Source organism: Hyposmocoma kahamanoa, unplaced genomic scaffold (genome assembly GCF_003589595.1).
Source record: "Hyposmocoma kahamanoa isolate Upper Pololo Valley unplaced genomic scaffold, ASM358959v1 80, whole genome shotgun sequence".
Taxonomy (NCBI): domain Eukaryota; kingdom Metazoa; phylum Arthropoda; class Insecta; order Lepidoptera; family Cosmopterigidae; genus Hyposmocoma; species Hyposmocoma kahamanoa.
In genome coordinates, this window is record NW_020654051.1 from 170,589 (window position 1) to 195,764 (window position 25,176).

At 37.4% G+C, this 25,176-nt stretch overlaps 1 protein-coding gene across 3 annotated transcripts in view; it reads left to right on the top strand.

Annotated features, from left to right (window-relative positions):
* LOC113233823 (BAG domain-containing protein Samui-like) overlaps positions 1-24,490 on the top strand; it is a 48,006-nt gene extending 23,516 nt beyond the window's left edge. The window contains exons 1-3 of one of the 3 annotated variants that reach the window (XM_026469040.1): positions 7,042-7,178; positions 22,274-22,430; positions 22,840-24,490. In XM_026469040.1, the coding sequence (XP_026324825.1) occupies positions 7,167-7,178; positions 22,274-22,430; positions 22,840-24,215 (1,545 nt within the window). In that variant the 5' untranslated portion in view covers positions 7,042-7,166 and the 3' untranslated portion in view covers positions 24,216-24,490. Of the gene's footprint in view, positions 1-7,041; positions 7,179-14,160; positions 14,274-22,273; positions 22,431-22,839 lie in introns of those variants that run through there. The other 2 variants (XM_026469039.1, XR_003310746.1) reach the window with 2 other exon arrangements.
* Positions 24,491-25,176: the final 686 nt, after the last annotated feature.

Sequence of the window (25,176 nt, forward strand, 5' to 3'; positions counted from 1 at the left end):
GAGTTCAAAGTTAGCAGGTGGCCCGGTTTATTTGCTGTCCAGTGTAGTATGTAACTTGAATTTCTTTGAATTCAAAAACAGACCATTTTGTTCACACCAACGGGTTATTCGACATAAGTCGGCGTTCAATTCAGTTACAGCAGCTACAGTGGAACTAGGTTTGAAAGATTTATATAATTGGATATCATCTGCGTATATATGGTAATATCATCTGCGTATATATGGTAATTACAGTTGGGAATGGTTTTAATGATGTCAGCACTGTAAATTATGAATAGGACTGGTCCAAGGATTGGTCCTTGAGGTACTCCTCTTACAACAGGTAGCGCAGAGGATATGAAATCATTACCGCCGTCGTTTTTAATGCAGACGTATTGAGTGCGGCCGGTCAAGTAATTAGCAAACCATCTTAATGTTAAAACATCGAAGCCATAAAAAGCCAACTTAGACAGAAGTAAAGCTGTGTTTATTGTGTCAAATGCACGTGAAAAATCTAGAAATACTAGTAAGGATCCCTCTCCAACATCACGTGCTGCTAAAATATTTATAACATTGACGACTATGTTCTAATTTGACAAAAATTGTTTGGTTCCCAATGAAACTTTTTAGAACCAGTGAAGTCATTACATACATTATAATAATTATTTTATTTTATTGATGTTACATTATGGCGATTAGACTTTGGTTTGAGAATAATTTAGGGAATTCTGAGTTACCTAAAAAACCGCTGTAATTGGACCATTACGTATATGTCCATCCATGCATTATTTAATTTCTATACAAAGGTATATATTATTCGATGCTCTTATCACCAATGCATATTTACCTAATTTAAGCAAACTCATTTCGATATAAACTGGCAACACATACGAATTTATGTTGAGGTTTTGTGTTCCAAGTGAATCTCAAAAAATATCGGGTAAAAAAAATTACAAAACGGTTAAATTACCCTGTGAAAAGATATTGCATTTTATTTTATTTTTTGTTTTTGGGAACACCTTTTACAATGTTTAAAGACAAGAGACGGTATTTTTAAATATATAATAACTAAATCACTCGTGACGTGCAAACAATGCGACGCCGTGCTTAGTACTGGCGCGAGTTTGTATTCGCTTTTGAATATGTATTTGCTTTGATGGATTCACTTCGTGCTCGGTGCGCTCCATCTGCCTATTGTTTTGTAATCTGAGTATTTCATAAAGTCAGTGCATTCACTTCAAAACATGTTTAAATAAAATCATGAACCCAGAAAACCAGTAGAAAGCATGAATTTGAAGATATGTGTTTGTATAGGAAAAAATACTCCCACGACAGGCGCCAGAGCGACGAAAACTGCAAAATACTGCTATTCTCGCATAGAGATCTCGAGCAAGACGCGATTTATCGTGCTAGCCCTACAGGGGTCCTGTGAGCTGATGACTCTATACTCGTTATGTATAAGGTACTTTTTGCTATTTACATCTCCTGCCTATCTCGTAGCGCATAGACAGACCAAGTTTGTGTTTGCAAGTCTCGGGTTGATTCCACAGCAGCAGTCGGTTAACAGCTAAAACGCAGCTGTGCAATTTCGGCGCGGAAAGAACTTTGTATAGTGATTGATAGATAAGCATGTCATTGTAGGCACGTTCGCCCTTTTTTGTTTGGGTTATTCCCCCCTTGTGTTTTGTTGCTTTGCCGCGTTGTGTTGACTTTGCTACGGTTGGGAGTAATTGTTTGAATATATCACTTATTTGCCTTTTGTAAATCGGGTGAGTCAGCGGACATCATATTATTAGAAGTCTTAGTCATAATATTTTTTTTATTATTAATATTCTAATTTTAATAGGAAAACCAACCATCTGTCGTATAGGCTACCAATTTACGTCTACGGCGGTTTGCCCAGGGGATTTGGAGCCAGTTTCTATTTCGATTATGAACTAGTTTATTTAGAATTAATTGGTTCACTGTTCCAATGAACAAACATTTTTCAAGGCATTAACTGATACTGAATGTAAATAAACCAGTGTAAGTCAGTCCAACGCCCGCCGCCGCGCGCGCCGTGCCGCTCCTTGTCATTTGCTCTCCTTGTGCTGTGCTTGATTCAGAGAGGGTGTAGCGCGCCCGTTGCACTCTAGCAACGTAGTTCGCGAATGAAAGAGAGAATTAATGAAATCGCAGGAAGCCTAACGCGACCGGAGAGGCTCATGTGGTGTGTGCGACAGTGGTTTCGAGTGATTGCGAGGGCGATTTCTTTGTATTAGAATTCTTAATATTCGTAATTTTTATGTCGAACGGCTATGGAGTGGAATTCCCTGCATGCAGATTTGTTCCCTGAATGCAGATTTGTTCCCAGAACGATATAACTTGGGCCTTTTCATGGCGAGATTGAATAAAGAGATCTTTCAGCAATGAAATTAAATCACGCTTAACCAGATTTCAATTGGTTTACTCAGCTGAATGTCAAATACAATCTTTTCATATGTCCTGAGTTGCCAATTGCACAAAAAAATATTGTACTACAAAATTAATAACTTTATTATATGTATATGTATATGATACCATATTACAAATAACAGTTATTATTAAAAGCTAATACGATATACGATACCATGTTGCAAATTCTTCTTAAAAACAGTTCTTATTAAAAACAACGGTTAATAGTATTAAAATATTATGTACAAAGTAAATTGGACATAAATATGTCTTATATGGCTATGACAAAAATGTATTGCTCAATGCAAAGAAGACAAGAATTTCATCATGTGAACATTTGACCATGCTCGTAGGCAACACATACCGCGAATTTTTTCGTTACCCATTTTAAGGTTTCACTATTTTGCCACGTTGGCAAATATTGTTTCCCGATTCTCATTTTTCCAACATTCCATTTGACTGAAGTAACGAAATGAATGTTTTGTTTTTGTTCATGAAACGATACAAATAATACATTTTATTTGTACAGTAGTACGTCATGCTTGTACTTTGGACCGTTCTTATCATAAGCACCATAGAGTTGGATTTAAATCTTAAGTGTCAAGCTTGACGTGCTCTTGACCCTGTACAATGTAAATTGATTTTTCGTTTCCCCTTTTAGCTCGGGAGAAGCGCACTTGAATAATTCATCAAAACTAATATAATTGCAATGCATCAAACGATCGAGGCTGTCACTGTCGACATTGTACTCGGATATACTTACGTCAACAGAGCGTGACGCGTGTCCTCTCAGGACTACTAACAACAATACACAAAAACAATCGGCGGCTGGTTTTGTTGTTCTTGTCTATGTCACGCACAGACATATATCGCGGCGTCACGAGTCACAGACGTCCGTCCAACTGAGACCGCTTACCTACGGATAAAATGTTTTTGGGTGTAATTGTGCGGTACTCATTGAATATCGCAGATTCTATAGAAAAATAAAAAAAATTAAAATTAAAAATATGAACACTACAAGCAGGTGTATCACAACAGCTACATCATACTTGCATTTAATCTGACGAACACAAATTCAAGGACAACTTGTGAATAATTCGATCGATTTAGAATGGTCTAATTCAATCAATTCAATTTGGTCATTTTGACCTTTACTAATGTCATTGCTTGTTTATTTATTTGTTACTTTAGCATCAGGATTACCTTTACATTGCAAGCGTGTTGTACCGTATTTCTTTGATTTTTGCCGTTACCATAACGCATTTTTTAACTCGAAAGCAAATAATAATTTAATCCAGAGGAAATTAAAATTTACATTTGAAAATGTCATTTTTTAAACTACTGCTCGTTCACTGCGCTGACCTACCTGAGAAGAGCGAGCAAGAAACTCTAGGGATTGCTCTTTTCAAATACACTTAAATGCTATGGAATAGGTACACTTTGAATCATATTTTTGTGGAATCTAGACTACTGTCGCCTTTCCGTACATCTTTATCTAATACGCAGTTTTCAATTTTTTAATAAGTATGACTTTTTAATTAAAATACTTTTTTTGTAAGTTTTAAACTTAGACATTAATAATCTCAGATATGCCCCGGAATCGTATTGTAAAAACGTGTGTGTGTATATATATATATACGTATAGTTCACCATAAAAGAATCGTTTACCTTAGTTAAACGAAGTCGTTGTACCATGAGTTTGGACTTCGTTCAAAGGTTAATATTATGGACATCTTCTTTCTTAATGAAGTTATTTTACTAGCATACAAAATACTAGAGTAAATGTACTGTGATGCCACAGTCATGATATCAGTCTCCTTAAATTTTATCTGAGAGAAACCCGAGAACCTAAACGGTACACAGAACGAATCTCTCGTTTTTGCAGCACTTTGCAATATGGTTTGTATATCTGCCGCTTTACCCCATATGAGAATCCCGTAGGCATTATACTAAGGAAGTGACTAAAGTAGACTAGTCTAGCAGTAGCAACATCGGTAAGTTCACGTACCTATTCTACGGACTGCGTATGAAACAGAGCTTAATCTGCTGGCCAGGGGAGACATATGTGGAAACCATTGAAATTTAAACCATTTTTACTTAGATTGTTACACTAAAACATATTCACAATCATAATTTTCACTTACCGTTACACTTATATGTATATTCAAAACTGCATATGCACTTGCACATTGAATAGGTTACTTTAGATGCACTATTCACACTTTATTAAATTTTTAATGAACAATTTATATCCTGATTGTTTATTAGATCTTTCATTACAAATAACTTCTAGATTTAGTACCTCTTGTTGCTTCTGACTGAAGACTTTAGGGAACTTAGACATATGCTGACTCAGCGCAATTTTACTGCTACGACAAAAAAGGTTTTATTTTTCTTGTTGTTGTTATTGTTCAATCTGTACGCACGTTTGCCAGAACAACGTGTTATCTATATATGTCGATGTTTTAGAGATAACACATCTGGCAAACGGGTATGTGTCATACTATTGAATAAAGTATTTATCTATCTATGATCACTCCCAAAAAGACAGCTTTATTAAACAAGGTAATTCAAACTTAATTAATTACATTTTAGTAAGCAATAGAGCTCCTTGTGAAAGAGTTCGTCCAGGGAAGTACTGCCACTTTACCTGTTTCTGCCGCCAAGCAGTAATGTTAGCATTACTGTGTTCCGGTTTTGAAGGGTACGGGTGCTGGTGAAATTACAGGCACATGGGACATGTCAACTTATGTCTCAGGGTGACGGGTGCAGTGGTAGTGCCTCTCAGATCTTCGCGATTTAAAGCTCTGAAAGGCTCTGCAACTGTTATGGAGAGGCGTGTAGCTTACCATCAGACGCATAGGTGGTCGTCCCGTCACTTGATATTATAAAAAAATAATATTAGAGAGTTATAAATTCGAATGAATTACCTAAGTAATTCAAATGGAACTCGTTTAGAGTCTTCAACCTATAGGGTCGTATTCCAGAACTCTACTCAATACTCAAGTCAGGACTTGAGTATTGCAGTGAACACTGAAAATCATACTCAAGTCCTTGTCATTAGGGTCGTATTTCCAGTACTTGAAATCATACTCAAGTCTGCTCAAGTCCTGACTTGAGCATTGAGTAGAGTTCTGGAATACGACCCTAAAAGTAGTAAACTGTTTGTAGATATTGGAAATGAAATTATTTTTTCCGGATCTATATTATTTTGTTTTTTAAACAAACCAAATATCATCATCAACCCATTCATATGTCCCACTGCTGGGCACGGGTCTCCTTTCAGACGAGGGTTTAGCCCATAGTCCGCCACGCTGGCCCAATGCGGGTTGGGACTTGACACGTTTTCCGAGGGCTGTATACCTTCTTCGATGAGCAGGTTTCATCAGGATGTTTTCCATCACCGAAAAGCTCATGACAAACTTCAAACTTCGGTGTTTGGTTTCACAAAAACCGTTACTACAAATTCGTTTCATGATTATCGGCGCTCATATCTACTTCCAATGTCTATCAATTGCGAAGACCTAAGAAGTCGCTGTGGAGTTCTATTTGCATTAGTCAAGCATATAATTTCGAATGCAGGTATCATAGTAAATTCACTCAGTTTTAGGCGAGTTTGAAGATCATTCATGATTACGCCCGCCGCAGGTGCTACCTGCACCTGCTTTGCTTGCAGTGCCGAATTCAGGGTCAACACTCGGATGCACTTGACCAAAGCATCAGTTTTATCATTTTTGTTTGCCACAAGTTGGATCGGGCTCGGGATGTCCGTAAAAAAAAGCTGAGCTACAACTACCTAAAATAAACGGGCATGCATGAAGAGATTGATGGGAATATACGATTGCGTCGTAGGTATGTGATTCCTTGTGTTTTGTGTACTTTAACATGGTAATTAGTGGATTTTCTGAATAAACACGACAGCATTTTTCTTAAAATGACGTAATTTTACAAATATCAAATTCATCACCTTGCTCGACGCCGATAGATTGTTGGACGGTTGTCGGATCATTGGACGTTAATAATTGAGTATGTATATAGGCATTACGACTGCAGTGTTAATATCCCTTATCATCTTAGACAAATAGTAGTTTGCACGAGCAGTGCCCTTGATGCACAAAGTCGTGTGAAAATGGTGAAAGATGGTGCGTCAAGAGTAGGCGAGTATTGCACATTGCAATTACCCGCGTCGAGTGGGCGCTCTAATGATACAATGGGCTCAAGGATTTGCCTTTTACTAACAACTCGCAAAGAATTCGATTAAACACGTGTCTAAGAAATAACTCTGTTATGGCTTCCTTGATGCACAACGCAAATTTTTGCGTGTCCTCTCCTTATGTACATAAAGAAGCAAACGGGACACCTTAAATTTGTTTTCAGTGTTTTTGATTCTTCTGCTGATAAATGACTATAGATATTAAAAGTAGAAATTAGAAACTGTTCTCGATGCTATTGAGGGTTCCTCATTAGGGTTAGATAGGGTTACAATAAAAAAGTGCGAGGTGCCAAAATGACTCCCATAATTAACCTTTCGCATGCGCCGCGATACTCTCGTCAAGTGTTACTCGCAGTGACGTGAGTGAATAATTTGTGAAGTTATTCCCAAAGTTCTATTTTGGTGGTATTCACCCACACGCCCCGCGAACATCGCACGGTCAACAGTGTACGAGTGAAACTTGAAAGTGGAGTGAAAATTTCCTGTGAATTATAAAATTTGGTAGAATTAAATTGCATCTCTGTCCGATGACAAGAACGCAATGAAGCGGAATGTGAGTCTACAGTGTACTTCATATGTTTCAAAGTAAAAATAACTTGGTATTATTGTTGTTGATGACAACAGTACCTGCGCTCGTGTAGAGTTTATGCTATGATTATGCTTGTATTTTGGATTTTAAATTTTCTTTTTCATGTGGAATATTCAGCTCTTTCAAGGAATCGGAACACTTTTTAATTATTCTCTAGATCTATAGAGCTTTACTACTTCGTTAACATTAAAATGGTGTTGCTTGTGATTAGAATCCAAGCCTTAAGAAACGTGTAATGCTGCAAATGTAAACAAAGAACCTGATATTTTACCAACAGATATTGGGTGTCAAAATGTACTCTTTTCATTAATAGGTCCTTCCTATGTCCTAATCTTGTTAATGAGTATGGCTTTTTATTTATTTAAATGAATCTGAAATTCAGGGTCAAGGCATATTTTTATCCAAATCGGACGGAAATCTTTAGCGACATTATTCTTCATTGCTAGTAGGTTAAGTGTTCGAAAATGATGTTGAAATTCTCCAGTAAAACCTGTAACCTGCGTAGGCATAAATCTCTACTTGTTGCACAATATTAAAGGAAATGGTCATCCGCCTCCTACGACGAACGCGACGTCGTCGCCAAGACGTGGTCGTCGCCATGTCCACGTGCCGCCACAAATCGGTTGTGGTTTACACGCTTGTGATTATTTCTGCTTACAGAGAATGCTTATATTTGGACCTTTAACCAACGTTCCGTTACTTCTACACGATAACGCCAAAGCGCATAATTGACCTAACTATCTGCGCCTTACAATCTCACCTTACTTGGCTTCCCGACTACCATTTTTTGCGCAATTTAGACAATGAGCAAGTCACCGCACTCTTCGGCACGGACTCGCATTAAGCCGATCAGAAAAAGTTTTATGTCCATGCAAGAAGAGAGTAAACAGACATTGTGCATTTCGCGTCCGCGATTCGAGTGGAAACTTAACACGCTACGTCTTTTTTGCTCTCATTTCACGTGGCTTTTTCTGACCGCTTTGAATCAGCTTGAGCCGATTCTGCGTTATTAAGCGTGGTGGCTGTCTTATACAAAAGAAAACATTTTAGTTCCCGTGAAAATGAGTTCCAAGCTTATGGATTCCCGCTCTCCACGATTTTCTCGCAAGGAAATAAATGAGCTTCCAGCAAGAAGGCAGTTGTACAGCCTCGGCCAAAAATATTAAGCTCCTTATGAATTCCGATCGTATTTAAGAATTATTTTTTCCGTATCTCAAAGGTTTAAAAACCACGATCCCGCATCGCAACTACGTATGCAACGTACAGAACACCTGGCGCAAAAAGAACTCCTTTTACAATTTTCGTATTTTTTTCTCATTTCGCTACTATCCCTCGTTGTGTGGTCTAATGCGTTTTTGGATGGTTTTTGGTGCGGATTTGGTACACTTTGTGATATTGTTGCAATTTGCTGGATTGTTTGGAACCGAGCTGCCATAGTATTTTTTGTTTGTATGGATACACGTCCTAACAAATACATTCATTTGGCACACGCCCAAAGCCCTTTTTAGTGAATTTGAAATGTTATAATTTCATTTACCATTTAACTAATATTTACCTATACTGTTTAGATGAAGCGTTCCCACTCGTTGCGACACTCAATGTCGATAACGTACCATCTTTGGCAAAAGCCATTGGAATAGTTTTTTCTATAGGTGTGTTGTGTATCGGATTTGATATTATGATAATGATACAGATTAATTTATTTCTCAAATATAACATTACTGCACTACACGTCAAAATTATAGATTGCACTACATGTCAAAATATAAGAAATTATATTGACATCGTCAAACAAAAATGAAATGTATAATAAATTTAAAATACACAACAATTATGTACAAAATTAACAATTTATTAAATAATATTGTTGTCATTAAATTACATATCAAATATAATTCTCCATCAAGGATCGTACGTAAAACGAAAATTTGATAACAAATATGCAAAAGTATGTCAATGCGATAAAAATTAGAATAAAAATAAAACTCAAATATCTTCAAATATGTAGTTACATTTTTAGGTCCATAAATTAATTTACAGAGTAGAAAGGATTTTTCAAGAAAAGATCTTGTCAGATGGTTCAAGTCTAAGAGTTGCGGGTAAACGCTCATAGTAAGTAGGTCCGACGACACGCGGGTTTTTTCTGTAAGTGCCATGCGTCGGGGGACTGTTCTTAAATGATGATGAGTGGGATGCCAGAAACATTTACGGTACTAAATGAAGAAAGACTACTTCTGACGTACATTACAATTTCGTATATGTAGAGTGAGTAGTGCGTCATTGTGAATACTTGCATTTTATCTATGTATTTATAAAAGTAAGCTAGTGTTGTCGAATTTTGTTTGTGTGAAACCATAGTGACACTACTCGATATTGCATTTGAGTGCACGGGTCGTTTTCCGATAACTTCAAAACATGTGTCTCTTTCAATAACTTTTCTATTATTACATGAATGCTAAACATTATTTATTTAATATGCTTACTTGTTTATTTAGTCTGTGTTACACATAAAAAGACTATAGTTTCTGCCAAATAGCATGTGTGTTTTCGATCATTTCGGGAAAAATGTGCGTTCTATTAGTAACAGTGACTCTAAACTTGTAGCTTTATTATATACGTAAAGAGATTTACTTATGAGATATAACCTTTTTTTACCCATTTTTCGGCACGTGTCTATAAATATGAGTTTTGTGTTATGTTTCGCGCTTTATATAAGTTTTATAAAGCGCGAAATGTCTATACGAGAATTGCATTATCTCGCGCGTTATGTCGCTCTCGCGCAAGCCTCTACTGATATAAGAGATATATTTGAAATAATTGCTATTATTGTTTGGACAGAGTGAGGAGTCAAGGTAGGGCCGCGCACTGCGTCACTCGGCAAGTCCAAACATCACGAACTTTACCTATTACCGTTAAGAGAGACATACATCATTTGCACTCCTTGTTGATTTGCGTCCCCTTGCGGTTTAACATTTTGCTGTTGTTTCACGTATATTCGCTTAAAAGCAAACGCTCTATGTTTAATGTTATTATAAGTGTCAGATAGAACATACACTTACTAGTATGCTCCCTTCGTATTGACGTGCGTCTAAGACCAGGTAAATATGACCAATTTAACGTCATGAAAAATATAACACTGAAAGATATAGCTGTATTTTAATGAGTATTCTAAGCGTGTTCACGACACTCGGCTTTCCTGCGTGTAAACAATTCTTCAAACAGTGCAAATAATACTAATGTGCTAAAACCGTAGCTAATCACTGAAACGGTTTCAAAGTTCGCATTATAATTCATAATTCGTTTATTCATTGTTTCAAGTGGATTATCAAAGGTGTTACATAATATTATTCCAGCACATGAACCCTGTTAGGGCGCTACAGTGTCACTTAACTAATTTAATAACTTAACTAATTTTATTATTAATCTCGTACACAAACTATGTCCTAACCAATTACAAAAATTCATCACAATAATTTACATTAAAAAGTTAATAAATATTTATTTATTACATTGCATTGTATTGTACAGTAAGATCTTAACACTATTACATAACGTGGTCTAACATAAACCCTGTGAGAGCACAGCATTTTAGCTTACTTCGCTATGTGCATTTATTATAATCGAAGAACTCCTGCAAATTATAAAAAGTGTTCGACAGTAAAAATTCGTTCAATTTGTTGACAAAAATATGTTTCTTTTCAATATTTTTTATTGGGAGTGGTATTTTGTTGTAAATCTTTATTGCCATATGGTGTGGACCTGAAGAAACAATCTGCAAACTCGTAAAAGAACCAACTAATCTATTTCTTTTTCTTAATCTAGTTAAATAAGTGTTATTATTATCTTGTTGAAATAGTTGACTATATTTTCTTAAAAATTTACAAATTTCTAATATGTATATATCCTCTTATATTCATCAATATTCTTATGCATTTTTTTTGTAAAATAAAAAGGTTGTCAGCATGTGTGCTATTACCCCATATAACAACACCATAACTCAACCAAGCATATGCATAAGCATAATATGCTGTCACAGCGGTTTTCAAATTAGTGCACTTCTTTGATTCAAATAAAAGCGTACGTGAATCGTGCTAATTTTCCCGATTCCTTATCTACATGCTCTTTAATACTTAAACCTGAGTCGATTTCTGTTCCTAATAAATTACAACTATTCACTGACGGCACTCTGCAATTTTCATACGAGAATTCGAATTTCGTTGGTCGTTTTTGACGGGGTTTTACTCGTTTTAATTTAGTTTTTGTTATATTCAATTTTAAATCGTGATGTGTTAGCCAGTCTATTATTTGTTTTAGGGTAATATTTAGTTGTTGTTTTAATTCATTACTATCTTCACATTGAAAAAGTAAAGTAATGTCGTCCGCATAGAGATGCTCGTTGTACCTAGAAGTTTTGGTAAATCATTAATATATAGCAAAAAAAAAGGATACACCCCAAAACACTACCTTGTGGTTTTGAATTTTTGAAACACTATGACGACATGAAATCAAAGCCACGCATGTAAAATGCGTTAATAAATTTGAAAAATCCTGCCGCATCCTTGAAGATTATGTATCGTATCAAAATATATTACATTTTAGAAGTTTTGCTCGAATACATAGTTAGAACTGGTGGAGACAGACTTTTCATGAATTTCCTGATACTAAAAATCATCAGGAAAAATGTTGTCACTTTTTAATTGTCGTTTTTTAGGTGTTATAATGCCTTAATTATGAGAAGAATAATAAAAAAATTGCTTACAAATGATAGATCTACATATAAACAGTGTATTTTTTTTAATTCTATATATTCAAATTTAACTTGTCTCACCTGTCACATCATGATGTCCCAATCATCACAATTTCAACACATCAAATATTAAACTCCGAAACTAAAGCATCTGTTACACCTAGTAAACATCGTAAAAACTCGAATCCGTGAAAATACAAACATTTATCCCCATCGCTGTGACGGGTGGGTCACACAAATTCTTTTCAAATCTTAATATTTACATTCCTATTTACGTGCACAATGACCAACCAAGCCAAAACAATTACCCTTAGCATAATTGTTACTTTTACAAAAGCAAACGCCAACAGATTGCATATTTATTGGTTAAAATAAAAATATATATGTTTTATTGTGACGGGTGGGACTTGAAATTAGTATTTATTGAAACTAATAACTCCTCACCATATACTTCCATGCACACCGTTTTAAAATTCTTAAATTGTATTTTCTTCGACAGTAATAACTTTTTTAGAAAGACGCACAAATAACCGCGAAAATTGTTGTTAACTTTATAGCAAAAATGCATCACTGTAGACGACAGCACAATGGATGCGTTAATGAAGACCAAAAAATACAGTAATTGTATAATATCCGAAAAATCTCATTAATCCTAATGATTTGACTTATTGGGCGAATACTAGTTGTACAACTAAAACCAAATTGTGTAATTTATTTTGTTGAACTACGGTGTCATTTTCGCTGGAATGACCCATGTAGACATTCATACGAGTAGACGTGTACCTGCTTGAGAGTACTTTGGTAAATATAAGTTACTGTAATTTCATTTTATGAATACAGATCACTATTAGAGATACACGTAACAAAAAATGATACTTAAGCGAAGAGATCAGACATAGACACGTACAAGTAAAATACTAGAAATAAACATAAACTAGTGACAAATAGAATCAGATTCGTAAAAACTAAATAAAAATTTATAATTATGTGCAACGAATTACCAAAATCTGACTTGGAAATGCGCACAAACTTCAAGCACAAACTTCACTTTGAAAATCACGGTTTTTATAAAGTCAGCTTGTTTATGGATTCAAATACAAGTAAATATTAATTTTCTTAAAAATCATGATGGCAAGCATTCTGTATTTATAATATGTATATATATACCTGTACAATTTGAATTTATTAAAAATGTATTCAATTTAAGTTTGCATTTTTTGTAAATTGACTTAAAAATAATGTAGGTGAATTAATATTTTGAATTATAATCAACAATAATGTTGTTTACGTACACATTTTCCAATAGAGGTTTAATTTTATCGAGCGGATCGTACGAAAACTCTCCCTACTAGGTCCATTTTTCAAAATTCGACTTGAAATTATAACTTGAACATTGCGTTCACGAAAATAATACGCCTTTCATCTGATTTGCTTCATAAAAAAGCAATGTCTTAATCACAAAAATTCGCAACTTTCAAATTGCATCCTTAAACATTTTTTTGAGAGCTGTGCTACCAAAGAATCTTGGACTAACGAGCGTCATACTTACTTTCGACAAACACTTCTTCGACTCGACAATACTTCGACTACACATTAATTCGACGGAACACTACTTCGACAAAACACATGTTCGACAGGTCACTAGTCCGACAGAACACTGCTTCGACAATGCCATGCATTCGACTGGTCACTATTCCAATAAATTCAACGGATTAATGTGTAGTCGAAGTACTGTCGAGTCGAAATAGCGCTTGTCGAAATTAATAAGTTTGCACTCTTGACTAACACATTCGATACTAGCAAATAATGTTTATGAATTGCGAGAATAGGTTGTAAAGCACCCGGCTGTTTTAGCATTTTCTACGCCAAATGCACCATCATTCTCGGAAGTTCTGTTCTTAACAATGTTCCAAAACGATATCGTTACGTATATAATGCAATATCCGTTGCTGCTCTAACTTTTACAACGCAGTATTGGCCAGAAAATTATGCGAATTCACATGGCAATGGATACGTACCGAAGCGATAGGTCTACTTTACAAAGCCATGCGGAGTAGCGGGCACCGAAATGATCTCGATTGTTCGAGGCGCTTCGCGATCGACGGTTTTCGTGTCCGTCTATAAATACAAGAGACGAGTGGCGAGCTCCGCAGTATACAAACAGACGCGGACGTTGTGTTATTGAAGTTTCGTGAACGATCAGTATTATAAGCGTGTGCTGTGATACGTTTCCAGTGAGAGATATGAAGTCGCCTGTTGTAGTCGATAAGCCACCGGAATATCACGGGAAAACCGATAACAATATTAAAGAAGTAAGTAGTTTGTGCGAGCTTATTAGTTTTATAAAATATTATTTAGTTAACATAATCGGTAAGAGCGTGAAAGTTCTGCCTTTAAATAATATTAACTGTTCATTGATATACTCAAGAAGAACCCTCGATTAGATTGGATTGGTTTGAGGCCCTAGCAACCAAATGGAACAACATTTTGTAGCCATGATGATTATCAACTTAGATTTGTTATCATCATTCTTCACTTTCCCGAAAAGGCAAGTTCTGTGTAGAAACGGCAGGTGCTTAAGACTACGCGTACAAGTCAGTGTACAGTACGTATATAACATGGATCTTGTAAGGGGAAAACCCCACTCCATTGACTTTTCAATTGTTAAACACCGCCAAGAATAGTTTCCAGATTGTAAAAATGACATCGAGTTTCGCGTTGAGTCTGCCACTGCCGATATCGCGTCTCACCTGTTTTGTTATCATTTGTGGCTTCCTGTTTTGTTAACTGATACTGTATTATAGCCTTTTACCTTGAAACTGCGCCTTGTGGGACTAAATTGCTCAAAGTGGCAAAAACGAATAGTATTGTAAGTCATGACCTAAATCTCCAGACATATCAACTTCACGTGTATTCGTGTATCTTCCGGTCGTTTACCCGCAAATGTTTCAAACATGATCTGATTAATCGATTTAGCTTAAGAGCATTTCGCTCTGAATGCGGTCTATTAATAGTGATTACAGGGCGGAATCGACCTGATGTACGCGAACCAGTCACCGTCTCTGGTATGCGGGGTCTCTAATTTATCACTATACCTAAGTACATTTATAAAGGGCATCTTCGTTCCGCTTCTGGAATACACTAATGTGACTAGATTCTTTGTTGTCAAACAATGTGCGTCTGAAATGCAAGTAGTAAACATAAAAAGACGATTTGGCGTCTATTTAGAAAACAACTATGATTTGTGTCTCGCCACTATAAATAGTGGAGAATGTTCGTTGAAATACACGTATTGAAATTATTATCCATATTACTATTTTCCAAAATATATAGTAGTCATATTATATAGGAAATAATAATATTACATACTTAAGTAGTCAACAAAAGAAAATTATAATTAATAATTTGTAATGGAGTAATTTCGTTTGCCTAGACAAATAAATTGAACAAAAACTAATTTTACGAAAAAACATAGTGGTCATCTTAGAAAAAGGACTCCCTAGCCAAGTTCACGGCCGACGTCCTCTAAAAATGTTACCTAACATTAATCCGTGATCGCGCAAACATCGAGCTAAGTCGAGACGATGATGTCACCCTGTTATGGGCCTGTCGTAGTCGCAAGAGGTAAAATGAATCGATTTGACAATGCTGCACAGAGGAATAAATTGTTCACTTGCGGTATACTAATTAACGGTATATAATGTTTCTTTTCGTCGTAATTGTAAAAGATTCGCGGTATAACGTTCAGAAGGGCGGGCAAGCATCTGATTATATCCGAATGTTGCTTATAATCTCTAACAAAGGGTTTCCTCGACTCGTCGGGGGTAAAACGGTTCTATTTCGTACACATTAACTTTATCATCTCAGTCAGAAGTGACCTTGGGACCAGTAAAAGGCCCGAAACGTTGGTTTGTTTGAAAACAAATATAAGTAGATCCGGAAAAACTGGTTTCATTTCCCATGTGTAACAATCGCAACCTAAGAAATTGATAGTATATTGCTCTTGAGCTATATACAAAAATATGACGACTTTAAAAGGTCACTTTACATAATATAATAACAAGGCTACTTCAGGCAGATCAAAAAGTTTTTTTATAATTAAGGTCCCTCTTCATGAATATGGACACACACAATAGAAGAATTTCTGAATAATTAAGAAATATGGCTCAAACAATCTATTAGTAGTTCCTACATTAGTAATAATTATTAATACACAAGTTAATTATTTTATTAAGACTTTGCTGTTTTATTAAAACATTTTATTATTTAAAATAATTTCTTTTTTGTTGTACAGAGTCAAGAAGAGCACGTCAAGCTTGACACTTAAGATTTAAATCCAACTTATTGCCACTTATGATAAGAACGGTCCAAAGTGCAAAGTGTCAAGCTTTGCTCTTGACTGTACATATGTAACTTTTTTTTAATAGGCACTTTGCTAGTTTCCTATATTTAAGTTTTTAGTTACTAATTGGCGTGGATGTTTAGGTAATTTTATTTGCTGAAATATTATATAGTCGCAAATCTTTGCATAATTTAAAAAAAGGACTCCTAACTGCAGAAACGTGTGGTTAGGGCAATTTACAATCTAAATATTTAATAAATAAATGAGCCCCAGAGTTTAAAGAAATTAATATTCTTACATTAACGCCCAGTACATTTATGAAAATTAATACGAGAAATAAAAATAAACCAGCTGCTATAACAGTAGTCTTCGTAAAGTCTCAAATTCATTTATGGGGCAATGTATACGCTTCTCTAATAAGATTTCGATTAATATTCGAAATTTGCCGTTTACGAGCTTTAAAACTATAGTGAAAAAAAAACTGGGTTATTATATGATACAGCTTCTGCGTGCTGGGATTGAGATGACGACAATCCGTGGTAGAGACCCGTTTAGCTCTTGCATGTGTTCTCAATCCAAGAAGATGTTTGAAATAAATATAGTAAATATTAAATGAATTCAAATGTATATTTATAAGAGCAACGTACTCATTCTCAGTTGCTCATCCTTCTCGGGAGAATCTGCCTTTCCAATGAGCGGTAGAGTTTAATCAGGATGACGATTTCAATTGTAATTTGCTTCATAGGTATGAAATAAAGATTATCTCAAGACTACAGACTCAATAAAAACTATCGTACCGCAAAGTGCTCGCTAGCATCATCAGTGCTCGTAATTGTGATAATTAAAAAAAAATATGAATTATGATTTTACTTACTTTGCGTGTAATGTATGAAGAGGCGTTATGGTAGAATCGTTGCCTTCCCAAATAAATGGATGAAAACTAAAACAAACAAAAATTTGGTGCCCGGATATACAATGCACCATAATATTTAAAAAGTCAGTAAAATAAACGAAAGAACTCTACGGTTCCCTTTTGTTCTTTCAATTTGTTTGTATTGTCTATATTTTTTTCGCGAAAATGAACACTAGTGAGAAGAGCATATATGTATTCTGTTTCACTCCCTTAGTCTTTATTTCCTCGTACTATTTGAGAAAAACACTATAATTATCATTGACCTAAATTATACATGTTTGCTAATAATAATATAAATAATAAAGAAAGCTGGAATGATAATTTTAATTTAGTAAAAAGCTCTCAGATTCATAAATTTTTCATATTTTTGGATTTCTGTCGTTTATTATATTCTCATAATTTGTCATATTGTTTAACACATTCAGCGTAATTTACATGAGCATTTAGTAAAGCCAACAAATACAAAAACTATATGAATACGAAACCATGGAGGACACACGACTGAGTGAAACAAAATTTGCATCGTTCGATCGAATGCCGTGACGCAATTTGTGTTGGTCGCGACGCCTCGATGCGACCGCGGCTGCGATTGCCCACGCGGTGATGTCATCCGTGTTCGTCATGAAAGTTTTTTTTATTTTACATACACAGACACACTAGCATAGTTGGATATTTTTGAGGTAAGCATGCAAATAGAGAAAGCACGCCCAGACACGGTTGCTTCATCGGGTTACTAATTTAAATTAAAATAATGAACAGGTGTCCTTCGAGTTATCATCAACGCCACGTGGCTTGTTAGCACTTAACATAATAAGTATTTGCTCACTAATCGTGTATTTATATATGACCACAAGTTGCGCGATCGCGGCTTCGAACTGGCTTACATAACAACATTTGCGATACTAGTATCTTGGTTGATATTCGTAATCCCTTCCGATAAACCGGTTGCTGCGTGTCGTAGGGATTACAAACAAAATAATTCATTCCTTTCATTGTATCGTTTATGGCAAACATTGCGGTGAAGACATTTAAACCTTTACACCAAGTCAACCAGATAATGCGCCCGCGCAAACCTCAGCACGTAAACAACACGACTTCTAAGAAACACGATTAATCCAGCTGAGCTTAGTTTGTCGCTTCGATTAAAATTAAATAAATCAATATCAGTGCAAATATCTAATGGCCATCAAATGTTTTCAATGTGACTACACTGAAAACATTATTAACTAGTCTTCTCGTAGAAGAGGGCCCGATGCGCAAGTCAAAGCGTGTCGATTAATATTCAAGTATTTTCATACTTAAAAATATAACATTGTATGCAATTTTGTCAAAATTTGAGACGAAATAAAATATTTTTTATTTTTATTATTCTAACTTGCGAGTGAGTAGATACTTCCTGTGGGTGCCGCAATGTTCTGATCATCGATTGGATGTATAATGAACAAAACTGATTCAACACAATGGCAAGTAAACCACACCTGTGATCATTATCGAGACAATCGATTGCTTGGAAATGTATAACGCAAATATTTTTTTGTTTTTTATGTTAATTATAGATTGAAACAGAATCTTACATGCTCTGCCATTTAATACTTTTTTACGGATTACGTTCGGGCAAGTGTTACCTTTCTATAGAATGAAACCATCTTCGAAGAAAACAAGAAGGTCGTGGTCATTAGTTTCCGTTTCTTAACACGGCACCAGCCGCAAATACACGAAAGTTATAAGGTCGACTTCCCGTCCTTGCCATAAATGGAGAGGACTTCGTCTCCGCCGCTTACCGGTCTTACGTTTTTATAATACCACAGTGTAAAGAACATAAAGTGGTACATCGCCTTTGAAATCTCGTAAAACGCCGCTTTCGTCTAGACATTATGTATCGCAGGGTGAAAACCATGTGTTTTTTTTTAAATTTATTGTTGGAGTGGGTGTCCTACTACTATGGCCGTATTGGGAACAAAAAAAAAAGATGTCGATGTGCGGCTTTCCCACAAGCGGTTGTATAGTTTGAGCAGTAGTTGCAGTGTGTAGGTAGTATACAAGGAATATAATTTAAAAAATATTTTATAAAAGTACTTTTCCTGATTAGTGGGTCTTCCACATGCTTCAATCAAAAGCTTGCGTCTGAAAATAATAATAAGCATGGTACTTTGGTTAAGTATTGTATCAAGTCTGTCAAGGATTATTTATGATATTCATAATCATCAACCACGATAACAGTTAAAACTATAACCAAATCGCTTTTGTTTGAATAGCCGTGTCCGCCGTCTTGGATTTAGAATTAATGATATATTCGTTACGTCACCCCCAAATACCTCAAAAACGATACCCAACTTGTCATTATTTGAAAATTCGTGCCCACCATCTTGGGTTTACAAATGAGTGCCATATTCGTAATGAGCACCCCTAATTACCTCGAAAATGATACCCATACTGCATTTATTTGAAAAGTCGTGTCCGTCATCTTGGATTTAGAAATAAATGCCATGTTTGTATGTAATGAGCGCACACTAAAACACCGAAGACGATATCCATATTAGCTGTAATTGAAAAAGAAATAATACCATTATTCGAATAGATAATGAGTAAAAGCGCAAGCAGCTTGATTTTAATAGCGACGCGTCGTACAAGGTCCCCCATTTCGCTTTTAATTTCATTACCTAAACCTAACAAGATAAAATTATTTGAGTCACTTTTCTTCTTCTGTATGCGGAAACTGATGAAATTTAAGATTTTTATTTATGCGAGATGATGATATGCAGTCTCTAACAGCACATGTAGAATGTACCAATGTTCGAGAGATGAAACCGATAGTGATTTGACCGGGTATCCGGCGAGCACTTAGGCCGGATATCTGACCCACCGGTTTACAGCGCGCATCGCCGTGATGCGAATGTGAATGCGTGGCTATTATGAGGGCACATCCTGTCGCGGCATGTTAGATTAAGGACATATTATGTTTTAATTAAAAATAAAACACAATAAATAATAATTATATGAATTGTATTATTCAGCACTATTGTACATGTTTGACAAGAAGACGCACAGTCGGCACTTGTGCCCATATTGCATCAATCGTGTGACTCTGAAGCTGGTCTCGTTTATGAAAATAAATAGAACCGACTTTTACCAATTAAATGCAGAAAAACTGGTCTTCCATCATATTTAACACCTTTATTGAATTTTGAGTTCTAAATTTACAGATAACGTTAACTAACTCATAGTTCTTTCTTATACAAGTAGTAAACAGATGATTATTACTATTCTCTTTAATCAATCAATCAATTTATTTGGCGTACTGAATTTTGCACAATTTTCAACATCCGGTATCCGGCTGGACATTGTTCTATACTATCCGGTATCCGGCCGGATAGTAAAATAGGCATTACTGTGTTCCGGTTTGGAAGGGTAAAGGTGCTGGTGCAATTACGGGCACATGGACTTGTCAACTTATGTCCGAAAGTGACGGGCGCAGTGGCAGTGGATCTTTGCGTTTTAAAGCTTTGAGTCGCGTTGCAACTGTTATGGATAGGCGTGCAGCTCACCATCAGGCACATGACTTGTTCGTACCGTCACTTAATATTTAAAAAATATTTTTCCTATCCGGATACCGGATATCCGTTTCAACTCTGCCATTTTCCAGTCAACAAATCACTACAGCCACGCGGAAGTATTTAACGTAATTGCCGCAACACTGAATCTCCTGAGCGTGTGTATGGCAGCTCGGGCTCGCACCCGCCCCTCTCTCGCCTCGCACACTCTGCACGATTGCTCTAGACGTTGGCCGACTATAAGAATTGATTAGACCGTGATAATACTGTCTTCGGCGTTCGCAGTATTTGGTTTACCTCATACTTATGTTTTAGCTAACGTCGCCTCAGCCAGAGGTTGCGGTTATGTTTGTACTTTGTAAAGACCTGCTTTGGCAACTTTTTTACACTATAAATAATAATGAATAACGCACACACTCAACATAGCCCCGCACTAGGGACACCCTGAGTCGCGGGTGCCATGGACACACACAATAGACAACCACAAATTACACCCAAACTCACGAGAGAAATAATTGTAGGCCATACAAATATTTCTCCCGGCCCGGGAATCGAACCTGGGACCTCTGCGTGGCAGTCCGGCATGGTAATGGTAACCGGCCACGGAGGCAGTCTATGATTACAATAACATGTTAAATACTTAGGTTTAAGTTGTAATGCTTGTATAGGGCTCCAATACCAATGATGGAATAAAATGATGTTATAATTAAATACTATAAATATTGATTATCTTGGGTACTAATGGTTTCAATCAACCATTCCCATAACATACGCTTATATAAAAAAAATTTAACCCTAAACTAAATTAAGGATTCCTATAGACCTCCGCATGTTAATTTCCAGCCGGATCGAAGCAAGTTTTGCTTCAGCCGCCATTTTGAATTCGCCGAATTTTTTTTTATACAAACAGTTGATCAACCGTTACCCTCTATAACATTCCGTCCAGCATCTCCTACCTTTCTCTAATAGTTTCCGTGACAGAAGACTTTTAAATTTGTACAATGGCTATCTTGTTTGTTTGAATTTTGGATATTTTTACTTCCGGCGGAAGTTGGCTGGAGTGTATCTCATAAAACTCTTTTGTATTTTCTACATACAGGACATCTCGCGATTTTGACGATATTGTCTACACATCTAGCTAGAGTACATTTACGTTTCTATAATCACTTTTAGGCCACAATTCGGATGTCGCTTGATGTCATCACCATGTCTCGCCATATATCCTGCCCAACTTAATTTCAGCTTCGTTGTCCGATCACCATTGTCGTGGACCGTAGTGCGTCTTTGGTGTTCGTTTTTCGATACTCTGTCTATAAGTTTGTTAAGAATTGATATGACAGCTATAGAGCATGCATAATGTCGCTTATCATTACGCGTTTGCCTAGTCCGATGGACGTACGTGATATTGTTGCCTGTATTTAATTTGAATTTTGCTTTAGAGAACAGTAGTATGTGTAAAATAGCCCTGAATAAGAACAGTGCTCAATTGTGTTGTCTGGTTTGCAGCGCGGCCTTCCGTTCGAGGACGAAGAGGGCGGCGCAGACCCGTGGAGCGACCTCGCGACACGACACCCCGAAATTGCGGCGCACCTACGCCAACATCAGCACCGACATCCTTCTACCTGGGCGCGCAAACGACGTCCCTCCAGTCAAGACGCCGAAGGTAGGTCTTCTTCCGTTCCGTCTCTCGAGGCATTTTACCGTATTAATGTTTCGCTCGTAACTTTACGAAGTATGGAATTTGCGAACCGGCTGTGTTAGCTAACCGGTCAATTTGCGTAACTATAAGAGACCAATCTGTCTATAGAATAGTCTGCAGTATTCACTTATTAACCGAAGGTCGGAAAAAGGTGTCGCATATTGTTTCTGTAAGCTGTCAGCGAGCTATTCGCTAAGGACAACACGCTGACTATTTGCCATTCCGTCAATGTGACCGTCAACAAGCGAAAAAGTAATTAATTAATATTTGGCGGTTTTAACAACTCCGCGTCGCTCTTTGAGCTACGTCTATGCATTGGTTTTACCGATCTCCCCGTAACAACGTCGATTACAATCGAGCGTAACCGTTGCAGATTTCGGCGACAGCTTCGGCGGGTTCGCCGGCTTCCCCTTCGAAGACATCCCGCGGTTCAGGGAGCACTTGCCCTCGCATTGGAACCGCCCGTTCGGTCCCCGCGACGAGCAGCCGCCGCCGCCGCCCACCGCGCCGTCGCCGCCCCGGCAGCAGTCGGCCGCCACGCAGACGGAGCGCGCCCCGCCGCCCTCGAGCGCCCTGCCGCAGTACGGGCTGCGCAACACCGTCGACCTCGGCCGGAGCAGCGCCGCCGAGCCCCTCGCGTCGCCGCCGCGCGGCCCGCGCGCCATGTCCGCGCCGCCCGAGGGCCCCGCCATGAGCGACGAGCGCGCGCCCGCCGTGCGCCACATCCCCATCGTGGTGGAGGGCCGCGCCGAGCCGCTGTGCAACCGCGACGAGCCCTTCGCGGCCAAGCACCGGCCCGCGTTCCCCGACTGCTACGCCCGCGGCGCGTCCCCGCAGCGGTCGCAGTCGCCTCGAGCCCACGGCGAGTTTCGACAGATACCGGTGCACCACGAAGACGGCGCCAGTCATGCCAAAGGCCCACCGCAGCAGCATCAACGGCAGCAGCAGCAGCAGCAGCAGCAGCAGCAGCAGCAGCAGCAGCAGCAAAGACCGCCGCAACAACAGCAACAGCAGCAACAACAAGCACCGCAGCCGCCTCCGGAGCAACCGACTTCTTCGCCGGCGAAGAGCGCGCCGTCGCCCGCAGACCCCATTACTCAGATTCTGACCATCCAAACCGAAGTTCTGAATCTTATGACTGAAGTCGAAAATTTTACCGGCACGAAAAAAGACAAGAAATATAAATACCTCGATGAGATGCTTACTAGGAATCTCATTAAGTTGGACAATATCGAAACGGAAGGCAAAGAAAATATTAGGAACGCCCGCAAAGAGGCGATCAAATGCATCCACAAGTGTATTGCGGTTCTGGAAGCCAAAGCGGAAAGTAATGACGTGCAAGCTCAGAATGCGGACATGAAAGCGGAGAACGGCGGGGTGGAAATGAAGGAGGACGCCAAAGCCGCAGAGAACGGTGCAGTCGAGATGAAGGAACCGTCCAAAGCGGAAAAGAAAACTGAAGATCCCTCAAACGAGAAGCCGCAGCCGCAGGTCGACTTGCGATCGTACGGCGAGGAGGACACAAAGAAGACGTCGGTTGAAAAGGCTGACACGGGCATTAAATCCACGAAAAAAAAACAAACGAAAGCGACAGACAATGATACTGCAGTAGATAACGACGATAACGCCAGTAAAAATGTTAAATCAGATGATAAGGAACAAAAACATGAAGAAGCCATGCAAGTAGACGATAAGGTCAATAAAGAAGAAGTGCAGTCGATGGACGTTGATGATGCTGCTAGTCAATAAATTGTAGGTGCTTTAGTGATTGTTTCGTTCAGATATACAAGTTGTAACCGCATACGGCCTCGGGCGTGTCGCAGGGCGCTACCTTTTCTTTGTGGTAATATATGCTAATTTAACACAGGTGTTGACGTGTATAGTGTTTGTTTGTACATTTATTACTATTTTTAAACTAAGTATATTGTCCTTTGGGATTTGAAATGGTCTCCCTTATTTAAATCCTAATTATAATGTAAATTATTGTTTATCAACTTGATAACACAACTTTCAATAAATGATATACCGTATTTTTATTGTTTACTTATTCATTATGTATTATGCTATGCAATATCGTTACAAAAATTCGCTTCCATTCCGATCCGCGCCACGTAAATTGAGCGTTGTTATAGCAGTTTTCTAATATTGGTGGCAAGCAGTGCAATGTGAGAAATGCGTATTCCAGTGGCGAGGCGTGAAAATTTTCCTTGGTAAAGTCGAAGCTTTAACTTTTTGTAAAAAACAAAAAACACATAAATTTCTTTCCCGTTAATAACGCGCTTGGTGACATTAAAACACAACACTTATCAGGACACAAGATTTCACATGATAACTTATTATACACATAAAATAACCATAGCTTTTATAGTTTGGTAATTTTACATTTTAACCCACCCGTCGCGATACGAAAGTATGTAAACAAACACATGAATGCTAACTGTTGCTATTTTAATTACCTACGAATTACCATGACCTACATACATTCGTTACGTAGTCCTGTTAGAAAGAAACACCCAATTAAATATAGATACATATTTATCGTTAAGATTTACAAACTAGAAATTAACCATATTTTGTATTATTGGGCTATTATAATAATTTTATTACATTATTTTAAGAAAGTTATACATCTGGGAACGATTCTGACATCTATAACGTGTTGGAATGTTTAAATTTAAGTGTACGCTATTCGACAATAACTCAAATTACT